The following is a 13,691-nucleotide window of genomic DNA, read 5'->3' as shown; positions in this document are numbered from 1 at the left end:
CCCCCCCCCCACTCAGCCACACAGTCCTGGAGCCTCAGCGTGGGCCCCGCCCTGCCCCCAGGGGCGAGGGGGGTGTGCGGAGGGCTCAGGCAGCCTGGCTGGGAGAAGGCACAGCAGCACTTCACTCGCTGCTCCCGGGCTGCAGTGCGGGCTTTGCCATGGAGGTCTCTGGGATGGTAAGGTCATGGACAGTGGAATTCTGGCCCCTTTATCCTCTGAACCTCAAGACAAGCAGCTCAGCTTGTACCAGCTGATGCCACAGCTGCTTCTCTACACCCACTTGGGCCTGAGGCACAGACGCTCTGAGCATGTTTGGGGGGAGTCACACTGTCCTGCTGCCCTGGACATCAATGGCTGCCAGTGGCCGCTCCGAGTAGTCACTGTCTTGCCTCCATCCTTGTTTTACGTGACCCTGGTTCATTACTCCCAGCACTGGCTCCTTCCCAGGCTCTAGGACAGTGGTTCTCAACCTTGGCTGCACATTAGAATCACCTGGGAATCTTTTTTAAATCCTGATTTCTGGGCCTCAGATGAGCCCAGGTGATTCTAATGTGCAGCCAAGGTTGAGAACTACTGCTCTAGGACATGGTTCTTTTCTGGTTGACCTTCCACCTCCAAGACAGGCCCATTAAGCCTCCTGCTGCTCTTGTTTTCCTGTAACCCTGTTTCTCAGCCCTCCCCTCCACATAAGTCCTCTTCCAGGTGTTAGCTGTTGGCCATAGCTACACGCGCCCAAACCCCCACCTCCCCCCCGCCCCTTCCTTCCTTCCTCTCCCAGGATTCCAGGTCCATCCATTGTGAAGGTCTAGAGTCCAGCTCAAAACCTAGGGTAATTCGCTCAATCTAAGATGCCATTGAACCTTCTGAAGGATGAACTGATATGATGTCTGAGATTTACTTCAAGGCCATCAAAGGACGAGTGGGTGGAGGTCTAGTGAAACAGCACTGGCCTGTGGGAAAGGAGCCAGCTCCTGCCTTCCACCCTCTGTTGCCTCCAGCCTGGGCCAGGGCCACCCTGGGACCACATGATGAGCAGGGGGATGAAGGCCCACGCCAGGATGGCAGAGCAGAGGGCCAGGAGGAGACTTCAGCTTTGTCATTACCTGAGAAGAATCCCCCCTGTAAGCTGCTGTGAGCTGGGCTTTCCTGCCAAACATCTTCACCGCATTCACCGCCTATGTCTGATTGACCTTTCTACTCCACACCTGAATACCCATCCCTCCTGCGCGTTCTGCACCAGGTGGATGTCCCAGAGGAGGAATTGGAGTTGGGCGATGGATCGTAGGAGGAAAACAGAACAGGATGGATGGGCAGATAATGGCTTGGCAGGTTTGGGGCTGGGAGTGAGAAAGTTCCCACAAAACAGCTGGTGCTGATGCAGCAAGAACAGGGCAAGGGGTGAGGCGGGAGAGCAGGCGAGGTGGGAGAGTGGAGATGGGAGGCTTGAAATGGCTTCACTTAAACCCCTCAACAAACCCAGGCAGTAGTGCTCCTCCCATTCAAAAGTGGACAAGCCTGGGGTCAGAGAGGTGATCTCACTTGCCAAGGCCACACAGCTGGACACTGGAGAGTGTGGCTCTCAGCTCACTGGACTCCAGGCCCAGCCTGTGCTCAGTGGACAGCTGAGGCGAGATGATGGAGGCAGCTGTGCTGCACGGTAGGGAAGGATGAGTGTGTGTGAAGAATCACCACCACCTCCATCCTCCCAAGCCCATCTTCCACCTTCCTGACCTCTATTTTGAAATGTTTTACTGGCAAATAGCAAGTGACACTAGATTTCCTTCTCTGCTCCCCAGAAAACCAACCATTTCTAATGTCACCACAGGAATAACAATTGTCTTCTGTGGGCAGGGACTCCACAATTCTAAAGGTCGTCAGCTCACCAGCACTTCCTAGCAATCCCAGTGAGGGGCTACTGGCCCACTGTACAGAGGGGTAAATAGAGGCCTGAGAGATTCCTGACTTCTGAGACTCACTGGCTTGTAGGAACAGCTCGGGCTGACCTGCATAACTCCTAAGCCCCTCCCTGCCTTGCTTACCTGGGATGCTGTCAGCGTCTTGCTGTAGTAATCAGCGGGCATGATGGTCTCCACGACAGCCACCAGGCACCAGAAGGCGCTCTCCTCTTCCCCCAGGACCAGCAGAGCGATGGCTGCCAGCCTGTGTGGGAGGGAAGCGGGCCAGGAGTGAGAGGGGCGGCGCCCTGGGTCCCAGGAGGAAGTCCTGCCCACCCCACTCCATAGCCAGGCTGCTGTTTTTGGCACCTGGGGCAAGACAAACATGCTTTTGGGGAGTACTACGTCAGGTACTTCTACAGCAAGGGGGATCAGCTTAGAGCAGGAGCTGTGAAGTCTGGTTGCCTGGGTGTGAATCCTGGTCCTGCCACTTCCTTGCTGGGTGACCCTACGCAAGTTACATAACTTCTCTGAGCCTCAGCAGCCTCCTAATCATCACAGGACTGTTAGGAGGATAAACACAGTGAACACATGGTAAATGCCCAGCACAGTGCCTGACACGTGGTGAGTGCTTTCTTTATAACTGTTAACTATCCTTATCTTTAAAAACAAACATATTTTTATAGATTTCAGAGAGAAAGGGAGAGGGAGAGAGAGAAACATCAATGATGAGAGAGAATCATTGATTGGCTGCCTCCTGCACGCCCACACTGGGGATCAAGCCCACAACCCGGGCATGTGCCCTGACCGGGAATCAAACCATGACCTTTTGGTTCAAAGGTCGACGCTCAACCACTGAGCCACACCAGCTGGGCTAGCTATCTCATCTTAATATCCACAGGCTTTGAGACCTTTGCAAGTGTGCAAACCTCTCTGAGCCTTCCACCTGTGCAGCGGGATTAATACTACCTGCCTCCCAGGGCTGAGAGGCATCTGGAGTGAGAAGATAGCCCCGACAGTGCGTGGCTCGCTGTCTGGCATGTACCAGGTGCTCAGTTCATGGAGATCGTTTTCTCATTTGCTTCCCCTCTCCCCTACAGTTTTCACGGGGCTCCAATGGGATCCTGGGTAATGAAACACCACAATGCTGAGCAGGGAAGTCTGCCTGGAAAAAGTACTGTTTTCTCTACTTCTCCCATCTTTCCTGATGTGTCCTCCAGGGCCAATTCAAGAATACATTTTCCAAAATGTCCTTGTCTGTCAGGATGCTGGGTTGACACAAGGTCACGTGTTCAAAGATGTTTAGGGCATGCTGCACACTCTAGCTACCTCCTGGAGGCCATGATACATAATCTCTTAGCAAGGCCTCTGAAATCCTACAGTGAAGACACTTCATGTGACCTTCTGGCCAAGGCTGTCCAGGGGGGCATCGGCCCCTTTTGACAGTGCACCCCATGAGCACCCTTGGCAGTGTTGGGAAGGCTCACATTCTCGACGGGCACACAGCACATTTCAGTGTCCAGATGTTTATGCTTCTCTGGGCTTTTACTGGATTGGATTCAGGACCTCCAACCTCTTCTCAGGTTCATATTTTTTAAAGAAACAGGGTCAATTCTCAAAAGAAAAAAAATCCTTTTATCCCTCCCATAGACTCAAAAAGACTCTCTCTTCATTCTGGCTAAAATATCTGTACAAACCCTCATGAGTCTGAGCTGAGTAGATGACAGTCACAGGTCTCCTGGGAAAGAGAGAGCCCTGCCCTCTCAGAGATGGGGAGGGTAGTGGCGGGTTCAGAGGTCATATGGGATAGCAAATGTACACGACCCTGGCCACCACTCCCTTTGACTATGCCCAGGCAGACATAACTAACTGGTCATGGCACTCTTCCCACTGAGTGTGGAGGCTGCCTCAGAACTCTCACAAGACAAGGCTCCAGGCAGCAACGTCCTGCCAATCTAGATAAATTCATTGCCGACACCGTAAGACTGAGGCCCAAGAACCAAAAATGACCTGCTCAGGGTCACACGGTCAGTTGGAAGCAGAGTGGAAAGAGAACCCAGGGCTCCCCAAGTCCATGCTGGTGTTCTCGCCACCTCACCATTCATTAGAGCCTGGATGTGCTCAGTCCTGGAGCTGGCTGCCAGAATCGGCGTAGATTGCTGCACATTAAAAGGTCAGTGATGAGAGGCTACTGCTACCAACTAGGGCCTAGAAACTGCTCAGGGCTGCAGCCAGACCTAAGGCATTTAGAGCCCAGTGGGTCTGCAAAGAAGGTAGTATGGTAATGGGGGTTGGGGGAAGAATGGGACACAATTTTTAGCACTCTGCTTATAGTTTAAAGGGAAATGGCTTTAAAATGTTTGCTCTAAATTAGCACTAAATCATTATCATATCTATCGCCCTCTAAACAGGCAGGATTTGTTGCATATACTAGTAAGCAGTGTCTGTCCTCCACAGGATACACACAGTTCCCACGGTGACCACTAGATGGCGGCACTCAACAAGTGAAAGGGTTTGAAGAATAAGCACCACCCTCTACATTACAACAGGTTCTACTACGATTAACTTCCTATTTAAAGCAGTCACATGGATATTTTTCTAAATACCAATGATCATTTTTTTAAAAAAGCATTCAGAGAAAGAAGTAAAGAAATACTGTGTGTGTGTCACCCCTCTCTGGGCCTCAGCTGCTCCTGTGCACCCCTCCCCCCACTTTTCACACAGGGAGAAGCATCTTTCCTTGTTACTTACCTGTAACCCCTTTCTGCTATCGGAGTTTGCCTGCCTCTTCAAGCACCGACGAGCTGTTCTGCGTTTAACTCAGAATTCCCAGTAATTGTACATGTATATACTCAATTTTACCCAATTTAGACTGGAAATAAAGTATCAGAAATATCTACCCATGGGAACCATTTGCATGTGAGTAGGGACAGTCTCAATGTTTAATCTGTGTTGAATAAATGTCACACAACTATCGGAAAAAAGAGCAGAATGGCTTATGTAAATTTTGCTTGTGCATGTATGTTTCAAGTGAGTCAAAACTTGCTTTGGGAAATATCTGAGAGTGTGCAACTTCTCCTGAGATGACTGGGGGCATCCATGAGAGCCCCCATAGTACTGAGGGGGCAGCCCTACCGAGGCACCCCCTCCACGCCCGATCTTCTGCGTATTGATATAAGGAGAAATGAATCCAGGCTGGGCCCATCGGATTCCTTCCTTTGGGAATTTATATCTGGGACAGGAAGGCATGGACAGAAGGGAGACCCATTGAAGGCTCTAGGCTCAGGGCCTGAGGTCTCCATTCCGACAGCCTCCATAGGCCCTAAATGTCCACAGAATGATGGACAGAGAGGCTGGTCTACTGAGAGAGAAGGAAGCAGAAATGTGGAACAAGAAGCCACAGACCATGCAGCCCCACGGGGGACTGCAGAGCAGTACTCTCTCAGCTGCACAATCACAGGGACCTGGTCCCCATGGAATGCGGGGTGAATGATGCCCCTGGGGCTGTGCAGTTGCCTCGGCTTCCAATGACCATGTGGTCTGTAGCTCTATTTTCTTTTCCTGGCTTGTGTGAGATTCCCTGTAACATTTGCAGATTCTCTTTTCCTTTGGCTCTGCTGAGTGGGTTTTGTTTGAAGCAAATGATCCCTGACCCAGACAGTTCCACAAGCTGTGAGCTGTGTTTGCACAACACAACTCCAGGGGACTGGTCATGCTTTCCCTGGGGGTGGCACTCCCTGAGCACAAACCGAAGCAGAGCGCCTGGGATGAGGAGCCCCGAGCTCTGGCCCTCTGTCCTGAATGTGTCCCTTCACTGCTTGTCCCCATCTGTACAGCGGGGATCATATCAAGCCTCCTGGGCTCACTCTCCGCGTTCTGGGAGGCTCCAAAGAGACAGGGGGCTGCTCTGAAGGACAAAGGCTCTGTCCTCACTGGGGCCTTGGGGCTCACCTGTTCAGGCCCTGGCAGTAGCCGATGGAGGGGTTCTGCCAGGAGAAGGCCAACAGCACCCGGCGGAGCTTGTCAGGGAAGCCGGAGGTGGGACAGGTGAAGTGCTTGTTGTTGGTGAAGGTACGGTTCAGGTCCAGCTCGATCTGGCGGGCGGCAGGGTGCTTGCAGGTCTGGCTTTGGCTCAGCAGCTCCTGGTAGCGGCCGGGGGCCTGCAGGTGCTGCACGCGGCGGTGGATCAGCCACCGCCAGACTCGAGGCCGGTGCTCCCGGGACACGCCCATCCGCAGCAGCTGCTTGAGCTCCATGGAGGGTGCGAGCTCACCCAGGGCAGCCCAGCGCTCTCGCAGGGGGCGCTCCATAGCCTTATGGGCCAGCAGGTGGTGGGAGTGCACCTCCAGTGCCTGGATCTTGGCCAGCAGCTTCAGGTCTTCCACCTCGTAGTTGGGCACCGTCTGGAAGCCATACTCATCATACTCGCTGCCAGGAAAAGCCCATGTTAGTAACCCCTTGCAGATCCCTTCCCCGGATAAGGGGCAATGGGGGAGGGGTACACCCTGGGCAAGGCTCCTGCCTGCGTTTCACTTCCGGTTAGCCATGCAGCTCCGACAGGTCACTCAGTTCTCTGTACAATGGGTAGAGAAACGCCTGCTCTGCCTCATAAAGACCCACTGAGATCCTATGTTACTAACTGCTGGGGGCCTACACAGCGTCTGGCACAGAGCAAGTGCGTGAAGAGACATTTACTCTGTGCAAATATAAAGGATCCTCTTACTACTTCATGTTACCTTCGGCCCAAGGAGTCTTGCGCTGTCAATATAGAACCCCACTTCCACAGCCAGTAAGCCCCAAATGGATGGGGCAGAGACAGCATCAATGCTAACCAGAGGTGGGAGGGCTGGGGATTCATTCCAGATGGCCGTTCACTTATTCACCATTTGCCCTTGTGTGGGCTCTGCACATGCTATCTCACTGAACCCTAGTACTCTTGCTACCAGGGTCATACACACATGTGCGGAGGCTACACATGAGGCTCTGAGAGGTAAAGTGACTTGTCTAAGGTCACACAGTGAGAGACCCAAGTGTGGCTCCAAGACCGGGGCTCCCAGCCACAGTGCCGCCTGTTACATTTAACTGTCCTTGTCCATTGGGCTCAGGGGAGGCAGCTGGCTTATCCCTTCTCCTCCCCTTTCAGACAAACCTCTGGGGGGCATCCTGGGAAAGTGGGGAAAAACACACGGAGCTCTGGAGGCAGACCCAGGTCAGCTGCATTAATGTGCTGTGTGGCCTTGGGCAAGGGGCTGTCTGCTCTGAGCCTGCACTGCCTCAGCTGTAAAACCGGCCCATCCCAACCAGACGCTCATTTATCTGAAGATGCGAGGAGGTAAGAAATGTGCGGTGCCACGCACAGTCAGCAGGGCAGCTGGGACCCCCAGGCCACCCCAGCCGCCCTGGCCTGGCCACGCTGGGCTCACCTGATGGGGCTCAGCTCAACACTGTCGGCAGAGGCCTCGCTGGCTTCCCACTGCAGCGCCTCCTGGATGAGTTGCCTGAGCAGCTCTGCGCACTCGCTGCCCTGGCTCCCCATGGCCTCCTGCAGCCTCCGCAGCCCTGCCAGGTACTTGCTCTCCACCTGGCAGTTCTTGGCTTGGAGGTAGGCACACTGTGGGGGGTGGGGTGGAGGTGGGGGCTGGTCAGGCCACTTGGTTGGGCTAGGCTTACCCCAGAGGCCTGAGGCCCGAAGACTTTAGGCAGCACATGCTTCTCCCAGCTCTCATCTCCCCTCCCCTCCCTACTCCCAGCCCTTCATATAGGGAAGGGAGATAGGCTCTGAATCCAAGGCAGGAAAGACTCCAGGAAAGGGAGAACTGGCCCAGGGCAGGAGCTGGACTCAGCAGAAGGAGGGAGGGGTGGGTAGAGACAGCAGAGATTCTTGTATGGCTTGCGGTCCTGTTCTGTTCAGCTACTGCTGGCTGGGTGGCCTATGGCAAGTTAACTTCTCTGTGCCTTCGCTTCATCTGAGCAATGGGGATGACACAGATCTGCCTCAGGATTGCGGTGAGGCTTCGAGGGCACCAGGCCTAGCTAGAGCAGGCTGCCTGCACTGAGCTGGAGGTGTATCACCGAGCAGTGCCCGGGGGACGGACAGGGAGCTCGGGACACTGCTCCTGTGCCTCTGCTGCCACCACATGGGCTCTTCCCCTCCAACACACCACCTCTCTCCCACCTCATGGGACACACAATGCACACCCTTCCTTCGCTGCCTTTCCCTCTGTACCTGTGCGATCAGAAGTGGCAATCAGAGCACAGTTTGAGGGAGAGCAGACAGGTAATGAGGAGGGAGGGAGAGCAGACAGGTAATGAGGAGGGAGGGAGAGCAGACAGGTAATGAGGAGGGAGGGAGACGCGAGAGATGGTGGAGACTGAAAGGGTGGCGGGAAGAGAGATAGCCAGAAGAGGGGTCCCACCTCTCACCTTCATCAGGAGGGTCCTCTCCTTCTCAGCCACCTTTCTCCAGATCTTTGTCACCTGGTGGATCTCGGAATTGAGGAAGCGGTTCTGGGTCTGGTACGCTTCCATGTCATCCTGAAGAAGAGGGCAAAGCACTGAGGACGTGCACTGTAAACATCCCCCGTCTCACCCTCACACGAGCCGCCAACACTTCCTTTCTGTAGGAATTTCCAATAATGCAACAGAAAAGGAAACCTGAAATAAAACAAAATTGCTGATAGCCCCCTTCTCTACTCTTGAGCCTAGAATCAAATGGCAAAGAGAGCACTAAGCCTGGAGTTCAAGTCCTGGCTCCGACTTCCTGGCTGGGAGACCTCACCGACTGCTGTTTTCTCATCTGCACAGGGAGCACATAGCAACCACCCCACTGGGCAGCGCGAGACTATGAGTTCACATGTGTTATGACTGTAAGTACAGGGACTGAAACACAGCAGTCCTTATCTGAACAGGACCACAGGCCATACAAGAGCCTGTGCTGTCACTGCCCCCCCCCGCCCCCCCCTTCTGCTGAATCCAGCCCCAGCCCTGGGCTGGTTCTCTCTTTCTTGGAGCCCTTCCTGCCGTGTAGTAAACCCTTGGATTCAGAGCCCATCTCCAATCCCTATAATGAAGGCCTGGGGGTGGGGTGGGGAGGAGAGATGAGAGCTGGGAGAAGGGTAATGTTTGTTTCTAAAATAAGCCTATTTTGTCATATATTTGCAATTATACTGAACAGTTTTGGGTGAAGAATTTTTTTACTTAGTGTCACTTGGTAAGTACTTTTCTATGTTGCTACAGAAACTTCCCAGTGATCATTTTTGATGTCAGATGACTATTCTATTGGGTGAACTTACCATAACTTAGTTATCATCTTTCTCCTGTTGTTTTTGATTATGAACACAGCGGTGATGCACCGCTCTGAGCCAGGCTATCCAGTGGGTGTGCGAGGAGAAGCTGGCCAGGCACTGAGAGGTTCAAGTGGGAGCCTGCACCCCAGGAAGGAGCAGCCACAGCCAGGGCTCTCAGCCTTTATTCTGCTTGGACGGACGTTGCAGGAGCAATGGACAACACACTCTCACAGCATGCCCAGCCATTCCTGGGCATTTACAAGCTCACACTCAGCCCTTCTCTCCCGCCCAGAACCATTTACCGGCTGTAGGTGAGAGAGAGACACTATTGCAGGGATGACTTTGGATAGGTCCTGGCTTATCTGGAAACTAAGAACATCACACCGAGCCTGGGGCGTTTCCTTACCAGGAAAGGTCAACTGTGCACAGCTCATAGGCAATCCTGACCTTTCCTGGGCGGCTCTTCATTCTGGCCAAGAGCCCTCCCAGCCCAGAAGCTCAATTTGTTGCGCAGGGTCTGCCGCCTTCTGCCTAGATCAGTGATGGCGAACCTTTCGAGCTCGGCGTGTCAGCATTTTGAAAAACCCTAACTTAACTCTGGTGCCGTGTCACATATACAAATTTTTTTATATTTGCAGCCATAGTAAAACAAAGACTTATATTTTTGATATTTATTTTATATATTTAAGTGCCATTTAACAACAACAAAAAAATCAACCAAAAAAATGAGTTCGCATGTCACCTCTGACATGCGTGTCATAGGTTCGCCATCACTGGCCTCGATAGTTACACAGTGGGAGGGCCACCTGTTCCCAGGGCTCCTGAGCGGGAAATATATGCCCTGGGCTGACTTCATCCAGTGGCCTGTCCTCACCACTCTGTTGGGGCTCTTTGTGCTGTCCCCAACCCCGACCGCCCTCTGCTTTCACTCTGCTCTCTCCTCCTGGCCAGGACTTCCTCTTCCCAGCCAACTGTGTCCCTGTCCTAGATCAAAATCTAGGCTCCTTCTCTTGGAAATGCTGCTGGGGTCACTGGCTGCTCTTCTGGGCAAGTGTCTGCCTGCTTCCCCTTCATGACCCCACTTCCATATCCTGTGTGGTAGGGACAGTGAGATTGATGCAGACCTCCCTGTCTGCTGCATGAGGACACGCCCTGCTCCCAGGACAGTCTTATACTTTAGTGTCTAGAGCAGTGGTTCTCAACCTTCCTAATGCCACGACCCTTTAATACAGTTCCTCATGTTGTGGTGATCCCCAACCATAAGATTATTTTCGTTGCTACTTCATAACTGTAATGTTGCTACTGTTATGAATTGTAATGTAAATATCTGATATGCAGGATGTATTTTCATTGTTACAAACTGAACATAATTAAAGCATAGTGATTAATCACAAAAACAATATGTAATTATTTATGTTTTCCAATGGGCTTAGGCGACCCCTGTGAAAGAGTCGTTCCCAAAGGGGTTGCGGCCCACAGGTTGAGAACCGCTGGTCTAGAGAGTCAGAGACTCATAAACACAGGCTATGCAGGCTTCCTGCACCATCACCTCCACACCCCCACACTGAGCACGTTATCTCATATAATCCTCCCAGCAGCTCAGAAAATAGCACAGTCCTAGCCGGTTTCTCTCAGTGGGTAGTGTCGTTTTGGAAACCAAAGGGTCCCGGGTTCGATTCCAGTCAAGGGCATGTACCTTGGTTGTAGGCTCCTCCCCTGCCTGGGCCCTGGTCAGAGCTCATGCAGGAGGCAACCAATAATGTGTTTCTCTCACATCAGTGTTTCTCTCTGTCTTTCCCTCTCTCTTCCACACTCCCTAAAAATCAATGGAAAAATATCCTCAGGTGAGGATTAACAGAAAAAAAGAGAATAGCACAGATGAAGTCTCCGAGGCTCTGAAAGGAGGAGTTGGTTGCCGGAGGTCACAGAGTTGGTACAAGGCAGAGTGTGACTGAGCCCAGGTCTGTCTGATTCTAAAGCCAAGTCCTAACCATCGCACTTAGCTCCCTCCCCACTGGAATCCACCTGGAAATCAAAAGTCTAGTCCTACCCTTCAAGGCTGTCCTTGGTATTCTTCTGGCTGAATGCACGCAGGTTGGTCTGACCTCTCCTAGCCGGTGGTATGACAACAACGTGTCAATGACACAGGTGCTGCCCGGCGGCCAGGACATGGACTCCAGGGCCACACTGCTTGGATACAAATCCTGCCTTCACGACTGAGCCTGGGACAAGTTACTCACCCTTTCTTTTATTTTTATCTTTTGTTAATCTTCCCCCCGAGGATATTTTTCCATTGATTTTTAGAGAGTGGAAGAGAGGGAGGGAGAGACAGGGAAACATCGATGTGAAAGACACAGCAATTGGTTGCCTCCTGCATGCACCCCGATTGGGGCCAGGGATCGAACCTGCAACCCAGGCATGTGCCCTTGACTGGGAATCAGACCTGAGACCCTTTGGTGCAAGGATGGCATGGGGAAGTGCAGTGCATGTGCCATCTCCTTCTTGGAGTTCTCACCTCTCTGAGGGTGACTTGTACCCACTGCACTCCCCTCCACTTGTTGAGAGATCTCTGGCTGCTGCTACTGTGGATCCTTCCCAAGTTCCTGGGAAAATGAATAAGACTCCAGGCAAGAGAGAAGAACTGCCAGACACCTGAGTTCCTACTAAGTGCCAGGCCCATTCTCCCCACGTTCATTATTGCACATGATTTCATCTTGACCACAGCACTGTGGGCTAAGTACTGAAGTGCTAACATTCTCCCTTTACAGATGAGGAAACAAGCACAGAGAGATAAGTTCTCCTCAGTCATGCAGATGGGACAGAGGGAGGCAGGACAAACCTAGGTGTGTTTGGTCCACCATAGGAACCGAAAGTTCCTGCCGGGTGAAAGGACACTGGAGTCTGCTGCTGGAGTGTGCTCTGCACCACCACCTGGTCCTGCCTCCTGTTCCCATCCCTCTTTCCTCATCCCAGGCGCAGGAACATGCTGCGTCGGGTAGAGGCAGGGCAGGGTTGAGCACCCCTGGAACAGCTGTGGGTGTGGGGTGGAGTGTTCCCATTCAGCTCATCGCCCTTCCCTGGAGTGTTCTTCTTGGCTCAGAACTGCAGGGAGGAAACAGAGATCTCAGAGGAGAGAAAAGCCACATGACAGTCACCAGTGAAGCAAAGGAGGAAGACACAAGTGGAGAAAGGGGACAGGGGACAGAGCGGAGGAAGGAGTCTGCCTGCCTGCGTTCACAGGGATCAGGAACCTGGGAAATTTCTTTGGGGAATGCTGTGTAGACTAGTGTGCTAGTGGGGAAGGCAGTGGATTGGGTGTGGGGAGACCTGGGATCTAGCTGTGACTCTGCTGCTTATGCTATGTGACCCTGGACCAGTCCCTTCACCTCTCCAGGACTCGCTGTCTCTGCCAGAAATGGGGGTTGGGGGGTGAGGGGGGAAGGGGAGCAGACTAGATTTTTGAGTCCTTCCAGCTCTGATATTCAAGGTTGATGATTCTACTATTAAACAGCTTCAACAATAAGGGGGCATTTTCTTAAAGTTGGCTATTCTCAATTACAGGGCAAGCAGGAAAATGGCAGCTAAGACCTCTAGACATGCAAGTCTTCCTAGCACAAGATGCTGCGCCTCTGAGGATCAGCTACAAAGACAAGTCTGGATGATGTGAATCATAACCAGGGCTCCTCGTGTCTGGGCTCGCTGATAAATTCCTGCACATGCAGATTCAGAGGCACGCCCAGTCTCCTAGGTGAGTCCAGGCTTCCAGGCAGCTCTCTGGGGCAGGCGGGAAGCATGCAGTGAGTCCATTTCTCTCATCTGCCCCCTCAAAAGCACCTGGATTTCTCTCCTGCTCCCTACAAATAGTTCTCTGGTGAAGCAGCACAGGATTTCCCCGTTATACATATGTATACATGTGTGGCTGCGAGTGGCAGGGTTTGGGGCAGGCCTGGCTGGTTGTCTGGCTGCCTTCAGGAACAGTGGGACTGTGAGCACCCTCCCCAAGCCTCAGGCCTCCAACTGTTTGGCAGCTCTTGTTACTACCCTCTAGAGAGACGCAGCAGCCCATTAATGACTAAAATAAAGTTCCTGCCTCCCATGCTACAACTGGAGCCTATGGGCGGGGGCAGCCTTTCCCTGGTGAGGGCCACAGCCTGGGCGAGGGGGAGGCAGTAGCTAGAGGAGGCAAAGCTGGACGGCAGCAGAGCAGACAGACTAGTCAGAAACGTGTGCTCCCAGTTCCAATTCCCCTACTGCCTCAGCACATGGAGCACATGAGTGACAGCATCACAGGGCTGGTCCGAGGACTGAATGAAGGGATGCAGGTGAAGCATGTGGCATAGGTGCAGGGATGAGTGCCTTTGTGAGCAGTTCAAAGCCAGCGACAGGTCACCTGTTCTGTGTGCGGGACTGCCGGAGGAGGGCCGCCCTGGAACCATGGAGGCTCCCCAGGGCATCAGCGTGACATCCAAGGAATCTGACCAGGCCAGGCCCCAGGTGTATAGGTGGTCTA

The 13,691-nt window shown here is 52.9% G+C and overlaps 1 protein-coding gene across 3 annotated transcripts in view; it reads right to left on the bottom strand.

Annotated features, from left to right (window-relative positions):
* The window catches only part of TBC1D2 (TBC1 domain family member 2), a 43,670-nt gene that overhangs the window by 2,025 nt on the left and 27,954 nt on the right, over positions 1-13,691 (bottom strand). The window contains exons 1-5 of one of the 3 annotated variants that reach the window (XM_015560489.1): positions 12,021-12,277; positions 8,319-8,429; positions 7,319-7,506; positions 5,847-6,323; positions 2,040-2,160 (exon numbers count right to left, since the gene is read on the bottom strand). In XM_015560489.1, coding sequence (XP_015415975.1) covers positions 2,040-2,160; positions 5,847-6,323; positions 7,319-7,506; positions 8,319-8,423 — 891 coding nt within the window. In that variant the 5' untranslated portion in view covers positions 8,424-8,429; positions 12,021-12,277. Of the gene's footprint in view, positions 1-799; positions 1,016-2,039; positions 2,161-5,203; positions 5,207-5,846; positions 6,324-7,318; positions 7,507-8,318; positions 8,430-12,020; positions 12,278-13,691 lie in introns of those variants that run through there. The other 2 variants (XM_015560488.1, XM_006758438.2) reach the window with 2 other exon arrangements.

Source organism: Myotis davidii, unplaced genomic scaffold (genome assembly GCF_000327345.1).
Source record: "Myotis davidii unplaced genomic scaffold, ASM32734v1 scaffold534, whole genome shotgun sequence".
NCBI lineage: Eukaryota > Metazoa > Chordata > Mammalia > Chiroptera > Vespertilionidae > Myotis > Myotis davidii.
Note: the sequence above shows the minus strand (reverse complement) of the source record. Positions and strands in the feature narration are given on the sequence as shown.